Genomic DNA, 18,401 nt, shown 5'->3' with positions numbered 1-18,401 from the left:
CTGAAAGAGGTGGCCTGGGAGCCGCGAGCGCCCTCTGCCGGCAGCCCCGGCAGCGCACCTGGGCCTCCGCGGGCCCCTCGGAGGCTCCCCCCTGCCTGGGGGCTTCAGGAGCTGCAGCCTTGGCCACACCCAGCCGAGCCGTCCCTCCGAGGGCCCCATTTACATTATGCAAAAGCCCCACCCCGGCCAGATATCCCGCTTTGAGTCCTGGGCCACCTTTCCGGAAATCCACTTGAAATTTTTTTTCTTGCAGAAAAAGAACCAGGATTGGCAGTTTAAGCAAAACCGGTCTATTTGCATACCCTGTTTGCATGCAGTTGTCTTTGGACTGAAGGGAGCCACCCTGGATAACACGGCAAACCCACAATGATTCACTCAAAATTTCAGTGTCAGAAAACTGAGGCTGGGAGGAGGTCAACTCAAAGCCATGTCTCATTTGGTAAACTGAGACCCGGGTAAACGTTTCTAAAACCCACAGCTCCCTCCACATTCTGCCCCCAGAGCAGCTGTGTCCTTGCCTCCTTCCTCTGACCATCATCTCCACCCCCCCCCCCCCCGCCCCAAATGCCAGGGCTCCCTTTCTTTAAGTAGGCTCCATGCCCAGGGTGGAGCCCAGCATGGGGCTTTAACTCAAGACCCTGAGCCAAGATCAAGAATCAGCTGCTTAACCCGCTGAGCCAGCCAGGCGCCCCTGAGGCTACCTTTCTGAGCCAGGAGAAGCCACAGGCACCAGAGCAAGAGCCAGAGCCACAACCATGCAGAGGAAGGGTCAGTGGCTGCCACCTGGTTTGCATCTGTGCCTTCCCCCTGCCCAGTTCCTGAGCAGGACCACAGGCCCAGAGGCCAAGGCAAGCAGCCAGGTTCCTACAACTAGGTTTCAGCCCCACCCCCGGCACAGGCATGAAGTTGGGAAGCATCTGGGCAGCTGCTGTCTATTCTATTTAAACGGCCAACCTGGTCAGAGGGCTCTGCTCGGCCATGCCAGGCACAGGACCGACTGGGCAGCATGTCACTCCTGGCAGCTCACCTGGTCAGCCTGCAGGTCTCCCTCTCCTGCTGCTGGGCCCTCAGCTGCCACAACACAGAGCTGTCTCCTGACTTCAGCCTCCCTGGGGATTACCTCCTTGCAGGTCTGTTCCCTGTGCACTCTCACTGTCCGGGGGTGAGACGCAGGCCCACGGTGACTCTCTGTGACAGGTGAGTGAGGGGTCCTCTGCCTGCCCTCCTTGGTGAAGACCATGCCCTTTCTGCCTCTGGGGCTGCCTCCTGAACCACCTCCAGTCCCTCCCACCCTACCAGTCACCACCTTCAAGCCCTGGCTGGACCTTCCCTGGCACTTCTGTTTGGGTCCCACTCTGTAATACATTATTTTGTCCTGGCCATCAGAGTGCTTTGTATTATAATCCCATTCCAGTTGTTCCCAGGCTTCGTGACATCCGGAGGTGGCAAGGATTCAGCAAGCATGGCTTCCCCAGCTCCGTGTCCTCCCTGCTCCTCTCCAGGTTCAAACTCCTGGGTCTCCCGATGGCAAGCGTGGTTTTCCATGAGGAGGAGAGGGAAGGTACACAGCAGTAGATGCTTTAGGAGCTTAGCAAAGATATCCTAGATTGGTGCCTTGCCTTCATGAAGTCCACAGTCTTGGTAGAGAAAAACATCTGCTTTTCTCCTAAAGAAGATAAGTTGTTTGCCATCTGTGCAAGTCGCAGATTTGGGAGGCTCAAGGATGGATTGGGACTCAGTGGCAGGATGCCTTAAACATGAAGCACATCTGAGATTTGCACAGGAGGAAGGTTCTGGAAAGCCTAGTGCATGAAGACTGGCCCCAAGAGCTACAGATAGGAGCCTGGGAAGAGAAGATTTGGGGAAGAGGAGACAAATGGACACCCACTTCTGAAGGTGTCATGGAGGGAGGCACTGAGTTTCCTCTGAGGGACTCGAGGACAGAAGTGGTAGAAATGATGGAAGACCATTCCGACGGGCACAGAGGCTGGAAAGTGGAATGTGCTTGCACACTCATCAAGCAGAGCTGAACCATGTCCCCACGGGGATCCAGCCGGCAGTTCCTGAGAGGCAGTGAGGAACATAGGCCCTCACTATATTCATGAGTGTCCTGGTGAGAAGCACTAGTTAAACAAGGTTAAACAGGTGTGTGGTTAACTTTTTGTGTCAGTCTGGCTAGGGTATGGTGCCCAGTTGTTTGGCCAAACACCTGTCTAGATGTTGCTGTGAAGATTAACATTTGAATCAATAGAGTAAAGCAGATTGCTTTCTATTGTGTGGGTGGGCCTCATCCAATCAGTTGAAGACCTTAAGAGAAAAGATTGAGGTCCCTTAAAAAGGAAGGAATTTTGCCTTCAGACTCAAGACTGCAGCATCAACCATTGAGGAAATTTCTAGCCTGCCCTGCAAACGTCAGACTTGCCAGCCCCACAATTATGTGAGCCAATTCCTTAAAATAACCTTTCTTTCTCTGTATATATCCAATTGGTTCTGTTTCTCCAGAGAACCCTGACTAATACAGCAGGTGTCTCTGTTACAGGACTTCATCAGCCTTTCAATGCTAATATGCTTATCCAGGGAGGATGGTATGTGGTTTCTCCAACTTGTTCCCCGTCCCCACCCCACCCAAAGGTCTGCTGATACAACTGTGAGTATGGTACAGGGCTCACACTGAGTTCATGGTTGTGGGCGCTGGACAGAGGACCTCAGGATTTCCTGTCTACCCTCCAGAGCGGGTTGCAGCAAGGCCTTTCCCTTCTTGGCTCTCAGCTTGGCTTTCTCCACAGACCCAACAGCTTCAATGGGCATGGCTACCACCTCTTCCAAGCCATGCGGTTTGGCATTGAGGAGATCAACAACTCCACGACCCTGCTGCCTAATGTCACCCTGGGGTACCAGCTGTATGACGTGTGCTCAGAGTCGGCCAACGTGTATGCCACATTAAATGTGCTCTCCATGCTGGGGACGCATCACATAGACATCCAAGCAAACCCTGCCCACTATTCCCCGGCTGCCCTGGCGGTGATTGGACCTGATACCACCAACCATGCTGCCACCACCGCAGCCCTGCTGGGCCCCTTTCTGGTGCCCCTGGTAAGCTGGGGCCCCAGCTGTGTGTCCATCTCCCCTTCTGGAAGGTGGTGGGCAGGAACTGTTGGGCCCCAAGGCCAGTCTGGCTCCCTGGAACTCCTGGGTGGTCACCGCTCATTAGTCACATGGCAGGGGGCCCTGCCCCATCGCAGTCCCCACTCCGGCATTTCTTCCTGCCCAAGTGCTGCACCCAGACCTCCTGGCCTCAATGCTCCTGAGAAAACGCATTCTCCTTTGAAACTGCTCTCCTCCCACCATCCTGTCTCCTTTGTGAAGAATGGGACACCCTTTGCTTCCCACCCCACAGACTGCTCCACTTCTCCCCTGCCCTCCTTCTTCCTTCCTGCCTCCCCCCCACCCCGCCCTGGGCTTAGGCTCAGAGCTGTGGTCCCCCACTCAGAGTGCTGTCCCCCTGGGCTGTGCCCCCTCTTGTCAGCCTCCCCTAGGGGGTCCTCCTCCACCTGTAAGCTGGCCTTATCCCTCCCCATCTTCCAGGCAACTCTGCTCCCAGCACTGCCCTCCCTCTGCCCTCTTTCCACGGAAACTTATCTGCAGAGCTCTAGTCTTGTCTGCTTCTCCCTCTTGCCATTTGCTTTTCAATCCCCTGCCCTGGCTGCTGCCCCACCACTCTTGCCCTTGTGATCAGGAGGTCTTCCTAGGTCTCCAAATCCAACGAATGCTTTTCAGTCCCTTTTTACCTGACATGACAACTCTGTGACATTCTTGACAGTCCTTCAGTGACATTCTTTCCTCATCATTTATGACCTGCTCCCTCTCACTTATGGCCCCTCCCCCTCCTCCTCCTCCTCCTCCTCCTCCTCCTCCTCCTCCTCCTCCTCCTCCTCCTCCTCAGTCTCCTTTAGACAATCTCTCCCCCATCTCTTCTGAAAAGGTGGATGATTCCCAGAGTACAGGATGCTCCCTTTCCCAGGCAGGTGTTGGGAGTAAAAATTTTTCTATACTCTTCAAGATTCTTCTGGCTGGTCTAAACATTAAATTGACATGAGACAGATTAACAGGGGAAAATAAAAAATCACAGGGCGCCTGGGTGGCTCAGTCAGTTAAGTGTCTGCTTTTGGCTCAGGTCATGGGATTGAGCCCTATGTCAGGCTCCCTGCTCAGCGAGGAGACTGCTTTTCCCTCTCCTTCTGCTGCTCTCCCTGCTCATTCTCTCTCACTCTCTCAAATAAATAAAATCTTTAAAAAAGAAAGAAAGAAAGAAAGAAAGAAAGAAAGAAAGAAAGAAAGAAAGAAAGAAGGAAGGAAAGAAATAAAGTCAAAATTACATAGGTATAGGGAATCCACATAAACACGAGAGGTTCAAAGACAGGCAAAATGAGGCCTATATGCTATTCTGAACTAAGGAGAAGCTGGTAGGAGTCTGGGACTTCAAAGGAGAGAAAGGCAATTCACAGGAAGAGAAAAGAGAGTAAACGTTTAATAAACAAATGTTTGCTGGGCCATCCAGGAACAATGGTACATAGAGAGGAATTTTTTTTTTTTTAAAGATTTTATTTATTTATTCGACAGAGAGAGAGACAGCCAGCGAGAGAGGGAACACAAGCAGGGGGAGTGGGAGAGGAAGAAGCAGGCTCATAGCAGAGGAGCCTGATGTGGGGCTCGATCCCATAACGCTGGGACCACGCCCTGAGCCGAAGGCAGACGCTTAACTGCTGTGCCACCCAGGCGCCCCCATAGAGAGGAATTTTAACAAATCGAACTTTGCTAAGATTCCTCCCCTGCCCACCACACCTAGTTCCCATTATAATGTAGTTACCTATGATAACAGTTCCCTAACCTGGAGCAGGTCAGCTATCTAAATTCTTTTAGGCAGTTAGGGAAAAGGTCAATGTTTCCTCCTGAGTCTTTTGTGCCTTAATTATTCCCAACTGGACATTAACCCACATGCCAAAGTGGCATATCTTGGGGCAATTCATTCAGAACCCCTACCCAGGCCATGAGCCTCACTGCTCAATTTCCCCTTCTCTGGCTTCTGTCCTGTGCTCCAAGCACTGAGCCTCATTTCTGGATGCTCATCCAGGGTCTCCACTGCATGGACCCAGCAGGCCCCAAACTGAACTTCCCTCCCTATACAAGTGGAGCCTCTTTTCTTTCTGTATCCCCCCTCCTGCCCACCTGCCTCTCTACTCAAGCCAGGATCCCGGCAGACCTACCCACATTCCTCTGTCCCCCACCCCCACAGTTAGCCCATCACCATGGCCTCTGCTTTTACCTTCTAAATGCTGCCAGGTCCATCCCCTCTTCTCCATCACCAGTGCCACAGCTCTAACTCAGACCACTAAGCTCTCTCATCTAGACGATTCCATCAGCCTTCTAGGGGTTCTCCCTGACTCTGGTCTTGAGCCTTTTCTAACACATTCCTCACTGAAATCAGAGATACACTCCTAAAACACAAGTTGGAACATTATCACTTCTCTGCCTAAACATTTAGGGGCTTCCCATGGCCTACAGATAAAGACCAAGTCTCTGAGCATGACAGTACTCCTGCCCTGAGCAGACACATCTACTCTTGTGCTCCTTCTTCTGGCCTGGGCAACGGCATCCGACCTCCTGGGTCATTTCAGTCACTGTGCAGCTTTAGTTCCCTTCCCCTTCCTCCCTCAGAACCTCCCCTTGGGTTTCTGCCTCTTCTCCAGATGTACCTTGTCAGCCTCGATGTCCAGTAGAGCTCTCCTTGAGGGCCAGGGCAGGGACCAAATGTCCCTCCTCCCTGGGTCCCCGTGCCCAGCCAAGGGCCGACAGTGGGGGGGGGGTGGCGTGCTGAGTTGAGACCGATGCCACTGAACTCGCTGAACTGAACCCCCACAGATCAGCTACGAGGCCAGCAGCGCGATGCTCGGAGTGAAGCGGTTTTACCCCTCATTTCTGCGCACCATCCCCAGCGATGAGCACCAGGTTGAGCTCATGGTGCTGCTGCTGCAGAGCTTTGGGTGGGTCTGGATCTCGCTGGTGGGCAGTGACGGTGACTACGGGCAGCTGGGGGTGCAGGCGCTGGAGGAGCAGGCCACCCAGCAGGGCATCTGCATTGCCTTCAAGGACATCATACCCTTGTCTGCCCGCCCGGGGAGCGAGAGGATGTGGAGCATGATGCACCACCTGGCCCGAGCGAGGACCACCGTGGTGGTCGTCTTCTCCAACAGGCAGCTGGCCCGGGTGTTCTTCGAGTCCGTGGTGCTGGCCAACCTGACGGCCAAGGTGTGGATCGCCTCAGAGGACTGGGCCATCTCCAGACACATCAGCAGCGTGCCCGGGGTCTGGGGCATTGGCATGGTGCTGGGCGTGGCCATTCAGCAGAGGCTTGTCCCTGGCCTGAAGGAGTTCGAAGAGGCCTACGTGCAGGCAGATAAAGGGGCCCATGGGTCCTGCCCCAGCGGCTCCTGGTGCGGCAGCAACCAACTGTGCAGCGCATGTCGGGCGTTCACGGCACAGCAGATGCCCACGCTCGGAGCCTTCTCCATGAGCTCTGCCTACAACGCCTACCGGGCCGTCTACGCTGTGGCCCATGGCCTCCACCGGCTCCTGGGCTGTGCCTCCGGAGCCTGTTCCAGGGACCGAGTCTACCCCTGGCAGGTAAGGGAACCCAGACCCTGGCACCCTGAAACAGGCTTCTTTTTTGAGGCAGGCAGCGTGATCACTCTCCGGCCAACTGAGTGCTAGGAGTGGGGGGCAAAGGCCACCGATCAGAGGGCTGCTCGCCTCTCTTAGGCTTCAATTCTCTGAACCTCAGCCCCTCCTCCTCACCACGCTTCAGATCCAGGACTAAACATCCCCGTAAAGAGGTCCTTTGTGAGAAGCTTCCTCTCAGGAGGCTGGTTGGGAGGGTTGAGGGGCTTCCTTGGAGGGGAAGGAGGGCTCTGAACTTCCAGACGGACTGAAACCACCTAAACAGAAGCACAAGGTCCCTGGCACTTGCTTCCTGAGCCTTCCAGGTCTGGGCAGTTGAGGAGGAAGAGCCTTTGTCATCTATGGCAGCTCCCTGGTCCCTGTTTATTTCAGCTTCTGGAAGAGATCCGTAAAGTGAATTTTCTTCTACACGAGGATACTGTGATATTTAATGACAACGGGGACCCCCTCGGCAGCTATGACATAATTGCCTGGGACTGGAATGGCCCCAAGTGGAACTTCAGGGTCATCGGCTCTGCCACGTGGCCTCCAGTTCAGCTGGACATAAATAAAACCAAAATCCGGTGGCACGGAAAGGACAACCAGGTAACAGAGACATGGTCACTCACCAGGGGACTGCGTTATGGGCAGCCTGGAGCCTGAGGGTACTGTGGACACAGCTTACACGGAGCAGGAAGGGGATCCCAGGTTCCAGGCCAACATGGCTCTCTCCAGCCCTGCCAGGGAGGCTCCCCAGGCAGCACCCAGATGGCGAGGTGCCGCTGGTTCATGAAACCAGGGGCTCCGCCCTGGGAGTGGGCTGTGAAAGCAGATGCACAGAGATGGTTTCCCATTCCACACGTGAGCATCCCCTGACTGCACTTCATGTGCTTACAGAACACCTGTGGCTTCTTGCAGGTGCCTAAGTCTGTGTGCTCCAGCGACTGTCTTGAAGGGCACCAGAGAGTCATTGTGGGGTTCTACCACTGTTGCTTTGAGTGTGTGCCCTGTGAGGCCGGGACCTTCCTCAACAAGAGCGGTGAGTGGCTGGGTGGGCGAATGACTGGGCACTCCTAGGGTCTGTAGAGCAGGTGAGGGGGATCTCCCTTGGGCAACACATGCCCAGAACCAGAGCCTTGCTCACTTCGCTGCCAGTTAGGTACAGGTTGGAGAATACCTGCCACCAGATTGAATCCTGAGGAAGCAGAGAGAAACAACCAGTTGAAATCCTCAGACCCCGTATGTCTTTTACTAGAGAACTCCCAGCCCAATTCCTACAGAGGCAATTTTATCTTAAATTCAACGTCTTTATGCAAAAGAAGTAGCTATGTTCCCTGTACCCTCCCCTGCTATCTGTACGAAGTCCCTTCTACTCCCCATGCCCAAGACAGCCAGCACCTTGAACAGCTTGGCCTGAACGCAGATACGATTGTATCTGCAGCTGAAAAAAGAAGACACTCCATCCAGTGAGGCAAGGTCAAGATCAGAGAGCAAATTGGGGTAGCTAAGGGCTCAGCCCAGAGCTGGACTCCATGAGCCACATTCTTTCCTTTTACTATCTCTGTGGGCATGGGAATGCGTCTCTTCTGTTCTCAAGAGTCAGAGAAACCACAGAGTGGCAGCACAGGGAGGTGGATTTGGTTAAGGGAAGGGCTGGGGAGAGATGAAAATGCCCTTCCTTCAGGGTCGACTGTTCCTATTGAATCGTAGACCCACTAGCATGTGGGCAGAGTCACCAGAGGAAAGCCCTCCCTAAAGACCTCTTGGTTTGCAAGCCCAAGGGATCATGAGCCATATAGAACCTACCCAAGCGCCTTCAGAATCTGTAATTCATACGGGCATCTTGAGGAAACACTTGGCCTCGGGACCCCACTCAGGGCTACCCCTAACCCACCATGCCCAGTAGCGCCCAGCTCCTGGGGTAAACCCTCCCAGCACCTTGCAGCCCTCCTTGGCCTCCCTTCCTCATTCCTGCCCTGCTCATCTAGCTCTCAGGAGCCTTCTGCCTTTTCTTCCAGACCTCCACAGATGCCAGCCTTGTGGCAAAGAAGAATGGGCACCTGAGGGAAGTGAAACCTGCTTCCCACGCACCGTGGTGTTTCTGACCTGGCATGAACCCATCTCTTGGGTGCTGCTGGCAGCTAATACGCTGCTGCTGCTGGTGGTGGCTGGGACTGCTGGCCTGTTTGCCTGGCACTTAGACACCCCTGTGGTGAGGTCCGCTGGGGGCAGGCTGTGCTTCTTCATGCTGGGCTCCCTGGCAGGGGGCAGCTGTGGGCTCTATGGCTTTTTTGGGGAGCCCACCCTGCCCACATGCTTGCTGCGCCAAGGCCTCTTTGTCCTCGGTTTTGCCATCTTCTTGTCCTGCCTGACAATCCGCTCCTTCCAACTGGTCTTCATCTTCAAGTTTTCTGCCAAGGTACCCACATTCTACCATGCCTGGGTGCAAAACCATGGTCCCAGCCTATTTGTGGTGATCAGCTCAATGGCCCAGCTGCTCATCTGTCTAACTTGGCTTGCGGTGTGGACCCCACTGCCCACCAGGGAATACCAGCGCTTCCCTCAGCTGGTGGTGCTTGATTGCTCAGAGGCCAACTCACTGGGCTTCATGTTGGCATTCGCCTACAATGGCCTCCTGTCCGTCAGCGCCTTTGCCTGCAGCTACCTGGGCAAGGACCTGCCAGAGAACTACAACGAGGCCAAATGCGTCACCTTCAGTCTGCTCCTCAACTTCGTGTCCTGGATTGGCTTCTTCACCACGGCAAGCGTCTACCAGGGCAAGTACCTGCCTGCGGTCAACGTGCTAGCGGCGCTGAGCAGCCTGAGTGGCGGCTTCAGCGGTTATTTCCTCCCCAAGTGCTACGTGATCCTGTGCCGCCCAGATCTCAACAGCACCGAGCACTTCCAGGCCTCCATCCAGGACTACACAAGGCGCTGCGGCTCCACCTGACCACTGAGGCGGGCAGGGCCACGACCGGGGCGGGGTGGTGGTGGTGCTGACGCCTCCTCTGCCCCGAAGGGCGAGGGTCGAGGGTCTAGAGAGGCGCGCGCGCCCTGCGCTGTCCGGGAGGCCTTTGGACTCCTCAGTCTCGGCTCGGAGAGTGTAAGCTCACGGGAGTCCAACCCGGGCTCCGGGCTGCCAATAAAGCGGTGAAATGTGCGTCCTGGCTGCTCCTGCTGTCTGGGGCGAGGGTGGGGCGCTGCCTCCTCCAGGCTGAGGGCGCCGCGGGGGCCGACCGCAGCCGGAACCCCGGGACCGGCCCCAGCCAGGCCAGGAGCCCGCGCCCAGCTTGGAGTTGCCAAGCAACTCCGGGAGGCAAGCCCGACGCCGAGGGAACCGGGCCAGGCCCCCTCTCCCCACCCCGTTGGCCGTTCTCTGCCCGGCCCCGCCCCGAGGCTCCGAGCCTTTCGCCCAGTCCGGCGCGCCCTGACGTCACGTCCGGCGGCGGCGGCGGCGGCGACGGCGGCGGCGTCTCCGTACGGTCGGCCGGGCACGTAGGGTCCGGGCAGTTGGTCTGGGGAGCTTGGAGACGACGAGGTCCGGGGTTGGTGGAGCTGACGCGGGGAGCACGGGCCCGGGTGAGGAGGTCGGGGGGAGCGGGGCGAGGGAGGGAAGGGCTGCGGGCCGCCGTGGCCGCCTTCCGCCCGGCCGCCCGGCAGTGTGGGCGCGGCGTGGGTTCTGCTCACCTGTCCGCACCCACAGCCCTCCCCTGCCACGGGTCCTCTTGCCGTGCCAGGCCGGTCAGTTCACGTTGATATCCCGTCTCTTTTCCCACACTGATTCCTTCCACCTGCACCTCTTCACGCCCCTGTCCTGTCCCCCGCTAAGCCATGCTTCCGCCCCCCACTCTCTCTGGCCTACCCAATATGGGCTGCTCACCGGGCCCCCACCCCCAGGGAGGCGTTCACTCCATTCCTGGCTCAGCCGGCACCCTCTAACCTTGACCCAAGCCCTGGTTGAGATAAATGTGACTGTTTGAGTAGAGTGCACCTCCCCTTTCCCTCTCCCCAATCCAGGGGCTTGCCCTTGCTACTCCTGGGTTGGGCTGGCCAGGATGTCACTTCTGCCTTCCTCTCCTACAGACAGACCATGGATGGCTCCTTCATCCAGCACAGTGTGAGGGTTCTGCAGGAGCTCAACAAGCAGCGGGAGAAGGGCCAGTACTGCGATGCGACCCTGGATGTGGGGGGCCTGGTGTTCAAGGCACACTGGAGTGTCCTTGCCTGCTGCAGCCACTTCTTCCAGAGTCTCTATGGGGATGGCTCAGGGGGCAGTGTTGTCCTCCCTGCCGGCTTCGCGGAGATCTTTGGTCTCCTGTTGGACTTTTTCTATACTGGTCACCTTGCTCTCACCTCAGGAAACCGGGATCAGGTGCTCTTGGCAGCCAGGGAGTTACGAGTGCCAGAGGCTGTGGAGCTGTGCCAGAGTTTCAAGCCCAAAACCTCAGTGGGGCAGGCACCGAGTGGCCAGAGTGGGCTGGGGAGATCTGCCCCCCGGAGTGTGAACAGCCACCTCAAGGAGCCGGCAGGCTTGGAGGAAGAGGAAGTTTCGAAGTCGCTGGGTCAGGTCCCCAGGGACCAGGAGATCAGTGGCAGTCAAAGCCCTGAGAGGCCCCAGGTTGGTCTCCCTGCCCAGAGTGAGAGCCCCTCCTTCCACCGTGGGAAACTCAAGCAGGCCTTGAAGGTTTGTCCCCCAGAGGACAAGGAGCCTGAGGATTGCAAAGTGCTCCCAAGGCCCTTTGAGGCTGAAGGTGTCCAGCTGCAGGGCGGGAATAATGAGGTACTGTGCCCAGGGTGCTGGGAATGGGAAGGTGGTAGTCAGCGGGAAGAGACTGACATTTTTCTGGGATAATCTGGACCCCAAGGTAGAATCTTTGTTACGTGGGTCTGGAATAGGTTTTCTCCAAACCTAGGAGTCTGGCTCCATTCTGCAGCCTCAGGCTGACCTTTCTGTGAGTCATAGCTGTCGAGGGTTGGCAGCCTGTTGGGGTTGGAGAGCTGGCCTCAGGGTTACAGGTGTTTCCCAAGGGTAGTGAAATCCAGCCAAATTTCCAGCTGCCCACAGATAGAGCCTCTCCCCTCCAAATCCAAGATTCCGATGTGGCCTGCCCTAGGACCCTGATGGGAATAGTCACTGATAAAGGGAATCATTTGGTGATGTGTGTGAGTTGGGTGGGCCTTGGGATGGAACTGGATGGAGCTGGCTGCTGTGTATATCTGTCTCCAGAACTCCTACTGATTAATTTGGTGACCTCGCTTCCTGCTGCCTTTTCTGCTCTAGTGGGAAGTGGTGGTTCAAGTTGAGGACGACGGGGATGGTGATTACGTTTCAGAGACTGAGACCTTGCCAACCAGGAGGAAATCAAACATGATCAGAAAGCCGTGTGCTGCTGAGCCAGCCCTGAGCGCAGGTTCCCTGGCAGCCGAGCCCGCTGAGAACAGAAAAGGTACAGCGGTGCCAGTTGAATGCCCCACATGTCATAAAAAGTTCCTCAGCAAATATTATCTAAAAGTCCACAACAGGTAAACGGTCTGTTTTTTAATTTTCTTTTCCTGTCCACTATTCCCTTGTTGGGGGAGGGGCCTTCACTCCCCTCTTCTGGGCCATGTGGGGGCTGGGGGCTCCATCGCAGACTCACGCAGCATCTCATGTCAACCTGCCTCTCGTCATCGGAGTAAGAACCTGGCCTTGGGTCAGATTTTTTCTTCCTCTCTTTCCTACTTTGAGCCCTCTGAGTGGGTTTGTGGACACCTTGTCAATAAGTTCCACCCACTGTGGACCTTGATCTGTAGCTGCCTTCTGCCAAGGGGATGAGAGAAACCCATGGCCTCGTGCTGTATTTCTGAAGCCTGGCAATGTGGGCTTTAGGCCACGGATGTCAGTCTTTAGGATTGGTGCCTTCTGTGATTCTGGGGAAATGGTAGCCCCAGGGTATCCGTGGAGCGTGATGAATCATTTGTTTAAAGCTGTATTGTCTGAAAAGGTAACGAGATGTCATATGAAGCTATGTTAACTTAAAATCAAAGTAAAAGTGAGTTCAGTTTCTTAGCTGCAATAGCCACATTTCAAGTGCTCCGTAGTTACAGGGGGGCCCTGGCTGCTGACTCAGCACGGACAGAACATTTCCATGGTCAGTTTTCTTGACAGCGCTGCTCCAGGTCTCTGCGAGGCCTCCAGGGGTGGCAACTAGGAGACCTGCTTTCCAGTCCTGCCATTTCATGGTCCAAGTCATCACTAGTCGGATTTTTTGCCAACCCAGGTTGGGCCACACACACTTTCTCAGCGTGACGCTCTGGGAAGCCAGCAGTGACTGACTGGAGCTGTTGCTGGATGATGTTTGCTCGCCCTGCTTTGGGGCAGCTGCAGCCAGCGGGGTCTGGGGAAGTGCCAGTGTGGGAGGCCCCCTGGGGTGGTCCGCATCTGCTTGATGCTCCCCCAGCGTGAGGCTGGGTGCAGGCACCGTCCCCATCCCTACCTTGGGCCGCAGGCTGCTGGACTGGCCCTGAGGACTGGGAGGGGATGATGCCCTCGTGAGGTCATTGGGATGGGGATGAGGACGGTCTGCGGAGGGGCAGAGGATGAGAGAATCATCTGGTCTCTGAGAACGTGTGAGAATGCTGCCGGTGCCATTCAGGTGCTCTGAGGTCAAGGTTCATTTAGCTCCTTTGTTCTGCTAGGCGACTGACAAGACTGTTCTGGGTGCGTGGGGTACCTTAGTGAATAAAGCAGAGGCCTCAGGGAGCCTGCCTCTCAGCAGGGCCGCACAGACTGGGACTGATGGATGCCAACGGATGGCAACTTGACCGTGTGGTGGAAGATGGGAGGTGCTACAGAAGAAAGCAGGGGGAGAGCCCCGCCTAGAGGTTGGGGAGTTCAGGGTGGGGCTGGGTTGCAGTTTTCAAGAAAGGAGTTTTGGGGCACCTGGGTGGCTCAGTCTTTAAGCGTCTGCCTTCGGCTCAGGTCATGATCCTAGAGCCCTGGGATCGAGCCCCGCAGCGGGCTCCCTGCTCAGCAGGAGCCTTTTTCTCCCTTCTCCCTCTTCCCGTGCTTGTGCTTTCTCTCTCACTGTCTCTCTCTCTGTCAAATAAATAAAATCTAAAATAAAAAAAAGAATTTTAAGCAGAGTTAAAGGAAGTGAGGACCTTTACCAAGTGAATGGCTGGTGTGAGTGTTGTGGGTCAAGGAGGGCCAGAGCAGAGACCCTAGGGTGAGCCAGTGGGTTGGCGAACATCAGGGAGGCCAGACCTGGAGAGCAAGGCCCTGGCGTGAGGGGCCGGCCAGCCATGCCTCCTAGGCCCCCAGCCTTTTCTCAGGGTGAGATGGTCAGTATTGCAGGGTTGGGAGCAACAAGCACGGAGGTCTGACTACATCTAAGGGCTGCTCTGGCTGCTGAAGTTCACAGCTGTCAGAGGCAGGCGTGGAGCACGAGACGAGGTAGGAGGCTCGGGCAGCAGTGCCGGGGATGGCCCGGCTACGCTGGGCGGTGCAGTGGAGGCCAGGTGAAGTGGTTAGGTTCTGGCCGTGGTTTTGATGGTAAAGCCCATAGAAGTTGAGGCTGACTCGCTGGTTTCTCCAGCGAGTCAGGACCCTGGGATTATTTCTGTCTTGCCGCGATGCTAGCCAGCTGGGCCTGCGTGGCTCTGGGGCTGCCCCTCCTGTATGCAGCTGTGCAGGCTCCCACGAGGAGGAGGGTTTCTGGGTGCACCTGTGCGGCTTCATCAGCCAGGTCTGAGCAAGCCATGTGGGCAGCCGTGGCTGGCCTCAGGACCACTCTTCCTCTCTGCTGTGGAGCCCAGCACTGCCGGTGGGGGAGCCAGAGGGGCACTGGGTGAGGGAGAGGTGGGAAGTTGCTCAGGCCCCACATTCTCTGTGGCTTTTCCTGGCAGGAAACACACTGGGGAGAAACCCTTCGAGTGTCCCAAATGTGGAAAGTGTTACTTTCGGAAGGAGAACCTCGTGGAGCATGAAGCCCGGAATTGCATGAACCGCTCAGAACAGGTACCTGTGGGTTGGCCCAGGATTTGTGGGCAGGGGCATGCTGGCCTTTGTCTTCCTGCCATCTGAGAGGGGCCCCCAGGAGACTGTCCTAGGACTGTAAATTCAAGAGAGCTGGAGTGTCCTTGGATGCCATCGAGTCTACTCCCTGGTATTACAGGTGGGGACATCTGTCCCAAGAACAGGAAGGACTTTGTGGGAGGCATTTTGGGCTTGCCTGCATGGGCCCCTGGACTCTGGAGAAGGGGTGCCTCGGTGGGGGATGGCTGCTGTGAAAGGCCACCTGGCTACCTGCCCCCACCCCATGGGCTGGCCCATGTGACGTGGCCAGCTAAACTCCACCCTCCTCTTCCTAGAGGCCTGTTGCCAGGGGTGGGGGCTGCGGGTGAGGTCTCTTGGCCCCTGCCTCCAGCCTGGCACGGTGGGTTTGCAGTGCTCAGCGATGGTCAGGGTCAGGGCAGGCAGGTCACATGTTGCCCTCTCCCACCCTAGCGTCCCCCCCCTCGGGCAGACTCCTCCCAGCAGCGAGTGGAAGCCCGGGCAGAGGCTGCCGTCGCAGGCAGAGGCCCCCCCCTGATGCCGGCCCTGCTTGCCCCTCACACTGCCAGGTCTTCACATGCTCCGTGTGCCAGGAGACCTTCCGCCGGAGGATGGAGCTGCGGGTCCACATGGTGTCCCACACGGGGGAGATGCCCTACAAGGTCAGGCATGGCCTGTCCCCAGGGCTGTGGGCGGAGGGGCTGCCCCAGGATCCCTCCTGCCAAGCCCCGTATGTGGGATGACGTTAGGCGCTTCCTCCTTGCTAGTTGTCAAGATGCCCAGCCTTCCCTACCCATCTAGTGTCCCCTACCTTCGGGCAGGGACGTTGGCCCTTTCTGGGTCCTTCTTTCCATGGAGGACAGGCTCAGCATCCCTGTAGGCATGGCACTGGGGGCCCTCCCTGAAGCATCCTTCAAGCAAGGCCATGGAACCTCCTGGCATCTTGGGCTGGGCTCTGCCTTTAGGTTCCTGCCCCCACAGCCTGGGGGCGGTCAGGGTCCCATTGGTGTGAGTGGCCTAAGAGGTGATCTTGGGGCTATTTTCCAGTGCTCCTCCTGCTCCCAGCAGTTCATGCAGAAGAAGGACTTGCAGAGCCACCTGATCAAACTACACGGGGCCCCTAAGCCCCACGCTGTAAGTGCCAGACTGTGCTGGGGACTGGGAGCTGGCAATAGCGAGGTGGTGGTCATAGCCAGGTAGGCTGCATGGTTTCTGTCGTGCAGAGGACCAGGGAACCCCTCCCTGCCCTCACCCCGGTCTTGCTTCGTCTGCCCCACAGTGCCCCACCTGTGCCAAGTGCTTCCTGTCCCGGACGGAACTACAGCTGCACGAGGCTTTCAAGCACCGCGGGGAGAAGCTGTTCGTGTGTGAGGAGTGTGGGCACAGGGCCTCGAGCCGAAATGGCCTGCAGATGCACATCAAGGCCAAGCACAGGTGCGAACTGGCGGTCTCTGCCCAGGCCTGCTCCTGCTGCTGGCTCCAGGCCAGTGAGTGGGCCTGGAAGACAGAGTTTGCTGCGGCGTGCATGGGACTGTAGCCTCTCTGGTGGCAGTGCCTGAGGGATGCGTGAGTTTGCCAGGCAGAAAGTGGGGTGAGAGGATTTTGGGTTAAGACGAGGGCAGAGTCTTAGTGTCCTGTGGCTCCTGGGATGGAGCTGGTGCCCCTTTCCTGGCACTGCCCTAGGCCTCCTTCCGCACCGCTGGTCTCAGCCTGGGCCTGGTCCCACGTGTCAGGTGCTGTGCTTCGGCGGCGATGGTTTCCTTGGCCCCAGGGCCAGGCACGCTCCCAGCTGTTGCAGAGCGAAGGGGGCTGCTTCCCTTGGTGATGGCTCTGTCTGTGTCCCCGACCCGGACAGGAACGAGAGGCCGTACGTCTGTGAGTTCTGCAGCCACGCCTTCACCCAGAAGGCCAATCTCAACATGCACCTGCGCACGCACACAGGCGAGAAGCCCTTCCAGTGCCACCTCTGCGGGAAGACCTTCCGCACCCAAGGTGAGGCGGGCCCCTCCTCTCCCCGGCCCGGGCCGAGGCCCGGCAGCCGAGCCCCCACGGCTGAGCCCCCGCCTTGTCCCCACAGCCAGCCTGGACAAGCACAACCGCACCCACACGGGTGAGAGGCCCTTCAGCTGTGAGTTCTGTGAGCAGCGCTTCACGGAGAAGGGGCCCCTGCTGAGGCACGTGGCCAGCCGCCACCAGGAGGGCCGGCCGCACTTCTGCCAGATCTGCGGGAAGACCTTCAAAGGTACCTGGGCTGGTGGAGACCCTGGGCGCGCCCCGTGGGGGGCTGGCCGGGGCTGGAGGGTCTCTGCAGGGTGGGGTCAGGCATAGTATCGGCTTTCATGCGCTCCTTCTTGGCACGAAACCTCCTTGCCAGAGAATCTCTTCTGTTGCCTGTGCATTAAAGACTGGAGCTCGGAGCTGCTGCAAGGTGGGGTTGGAGGCTGCGGAGGGTCCGGTGCAGGGGCGCCCTCGGGGTGCCACCATGAGCAGCCGCACACCCCAGGACCGCCTGTCCTCCCGGCCCCTTCTGCCCACTTCCTGCCTCTCCTGATGCCGGGGTCCCTTCTTTCCCCTCCTGCAGCCGTGGAGCAGCTGCGTGTGCACGTCAGAAGGCACAAGGGGGTCAGGAAGTTCGAGTGCACGGAGTGCGGCTACAAGTTCACCCGGCAGGTAGGCCTGGGGCCGGCGTCCCTCCTCCTGCCCCCTTGGGCCCTGCGCCCCCTGTCCCAGGCCTCTCCCGGGCCCAGCTCTGAGCCCCCTTGCCCCCCAGGCCCATCTCCGGAGGCACATGGAAATCCACGACCGCGTAGAGAACTACAATCCACGGCAGCGCAAGCTCCGGAACCTGGTCATCGAGGACGAGAAGATGGTGGTGGTAGCGCTCCAGCCCCCCGCCGAGCTGGAGGTGGGCTCAGCTGAGGTCATTGTGGCGTCCCTGGCCCAGGGCGGCCTGGCCTCCCAGCTGCCTGGCCAGAGACTCTGTGCGGAGGAGAGCTTGGTGAGCCCGGGTGTCATGGAGCCCTCGCTTATCATCACAGCGGCCATCCCCGAGGACTGTGACACGTAGCCGCCCTGCCGCCACAGCCCACTTGGCCCCAGCCCCCCAATAAACCACATGGCTTTGGACTCCAGTGTTTCAGCCTATCTGGCGGTCGTTCCCCGGTAACCTGGTCTCCAGGGGTGTGCTGCTTTCCTGCGGTGTTCTCTAGAAGAAAAGGTATCTTGCCGGGCCATCTCTGCTCAGCCAGCAGCTTCCCCACCTTGTCGGGAGACCTCAGCAGAGGGAGATGCCCAGATGCTCTCTCCTCGTCTTGTCCCTGGCAGGGTTCTAGAACTGGGAGCGGGGGCACTCCTGTTTCACAGCTGTGGTGCTGCCAGCGGGTGGGGGTAGATTCATTACTAAGCCTCTGGAGTCAGAACCGAGTGGCCAGGGCCCCCGATGATGACCTTGCTATCCTGACTCTGCCCCGCTAGCGTGCAGCAGATCCCACTGGGGAGCCCAAGGGAAGGGCTCGTGGTTAAGCAAGCTCTGGACCCAGGCTGGCCGAGGACCACAGACAGGATCCTCCCCTTGGGAGGGTCCTAACTTGCTTTGCTTGTCCAGGGGGCCTGGAGTTCAGGCAAGGCCGTTTGGAATGACAGGAGGCCCTGC

At 57.7% G+C, this 18,401-nt stretch overlaps 2 protein-coding genes across 5 annotated transcripts; both read left to right on the top strand.

Annotated features, from left to right (window-relative positions):
* Window positions 1-1,006: 1,006 nt before the first annotated feature.
* On the top strand, window positions 1,007-9,664 carry TAS1R1 (taste 1 receptor member 1). The gene is made up of 6 exons (XM_045803382.1): window positions 1,007-1,197; window positions 2,787-3,093; window positions 5,920-6,681; window positions 7,108-7,320; window positions 7,633-7,753; window positions 8,733-9,664. The coding sequence occupies exons 1-6, from the start codon at window positions 1,007-1,009 to the stop codon at window positions 9,662-9,664; spliced, it is 2,526 nt and encodes an 841-aa protein (XP_045659338.1).
* A 440-nt stretch (window positions 9,665-10,104) lies between these two features.
* On the top strand, window positions 10,105-17,875 carry ZBTB48 (zinc finger and BTB domain containing 48). 4 transcript variants are annotated; one of them, XM_045803554.2, is made up of 11 exons: window positions 10,105-10,252; window positions 10,798-11,494; window positions 11,996-12,237; window positions 14,602-14,713; window positions 15,319-15,411; window positions 15,797-15,883; window positions 16,029-16,183; window positions 16,605-16,741; window positions 16,827-16,991; window positions 17,331-17,419; window positions 17,520-17,875. In XM_045803554.2, the coding sequence occupies exons 2-11, from the start codon at window positions 10,805-10,807 to the stop codon at window positions 17,814-17,816; spliced, it is 2,067 nt and encodes a 688-aa protein (XP_045659510.1). In that variant the 5' UTR covers window positions 10,105-10,252; window positions 10,798-10,804; the 3' UTR covers window positions 17,817-17,875. The 4 variants fall into 4 exon arrangements, with proteins under 4 accessions (XP_045659510.1, XP_045659511.1, XP_045659508.1 ...); XM_045803555.2 differs by having other exon boundaries at window positions 10,151-10,293; window positions 10,798-11,332; XM_045803552.2 differs by having other exon boundaries at window positions 10,151-10,293.
* Window positions 17,876-18,401: the final 526 nt, after the last annotated feature.

This window comes from Ursus americanus, chromosome 33 (assembly GCF_024610735.1).
Source record: "Ursus americanus isolate L20-20 chromosome 33, mUrsAme1.1.p, whole genome shotgun sequence".
NCBI classification, from domain to species: Eukaryota; Metazoa; Chordata; class Mammalia; order Carnivora; family Ursidae; genus Ursus; species Ursus americanus.
Note: the sequence above shows the minus strand (reverse complement) of the source record. Positions and strands in the feature narration are given on the sequence as shown.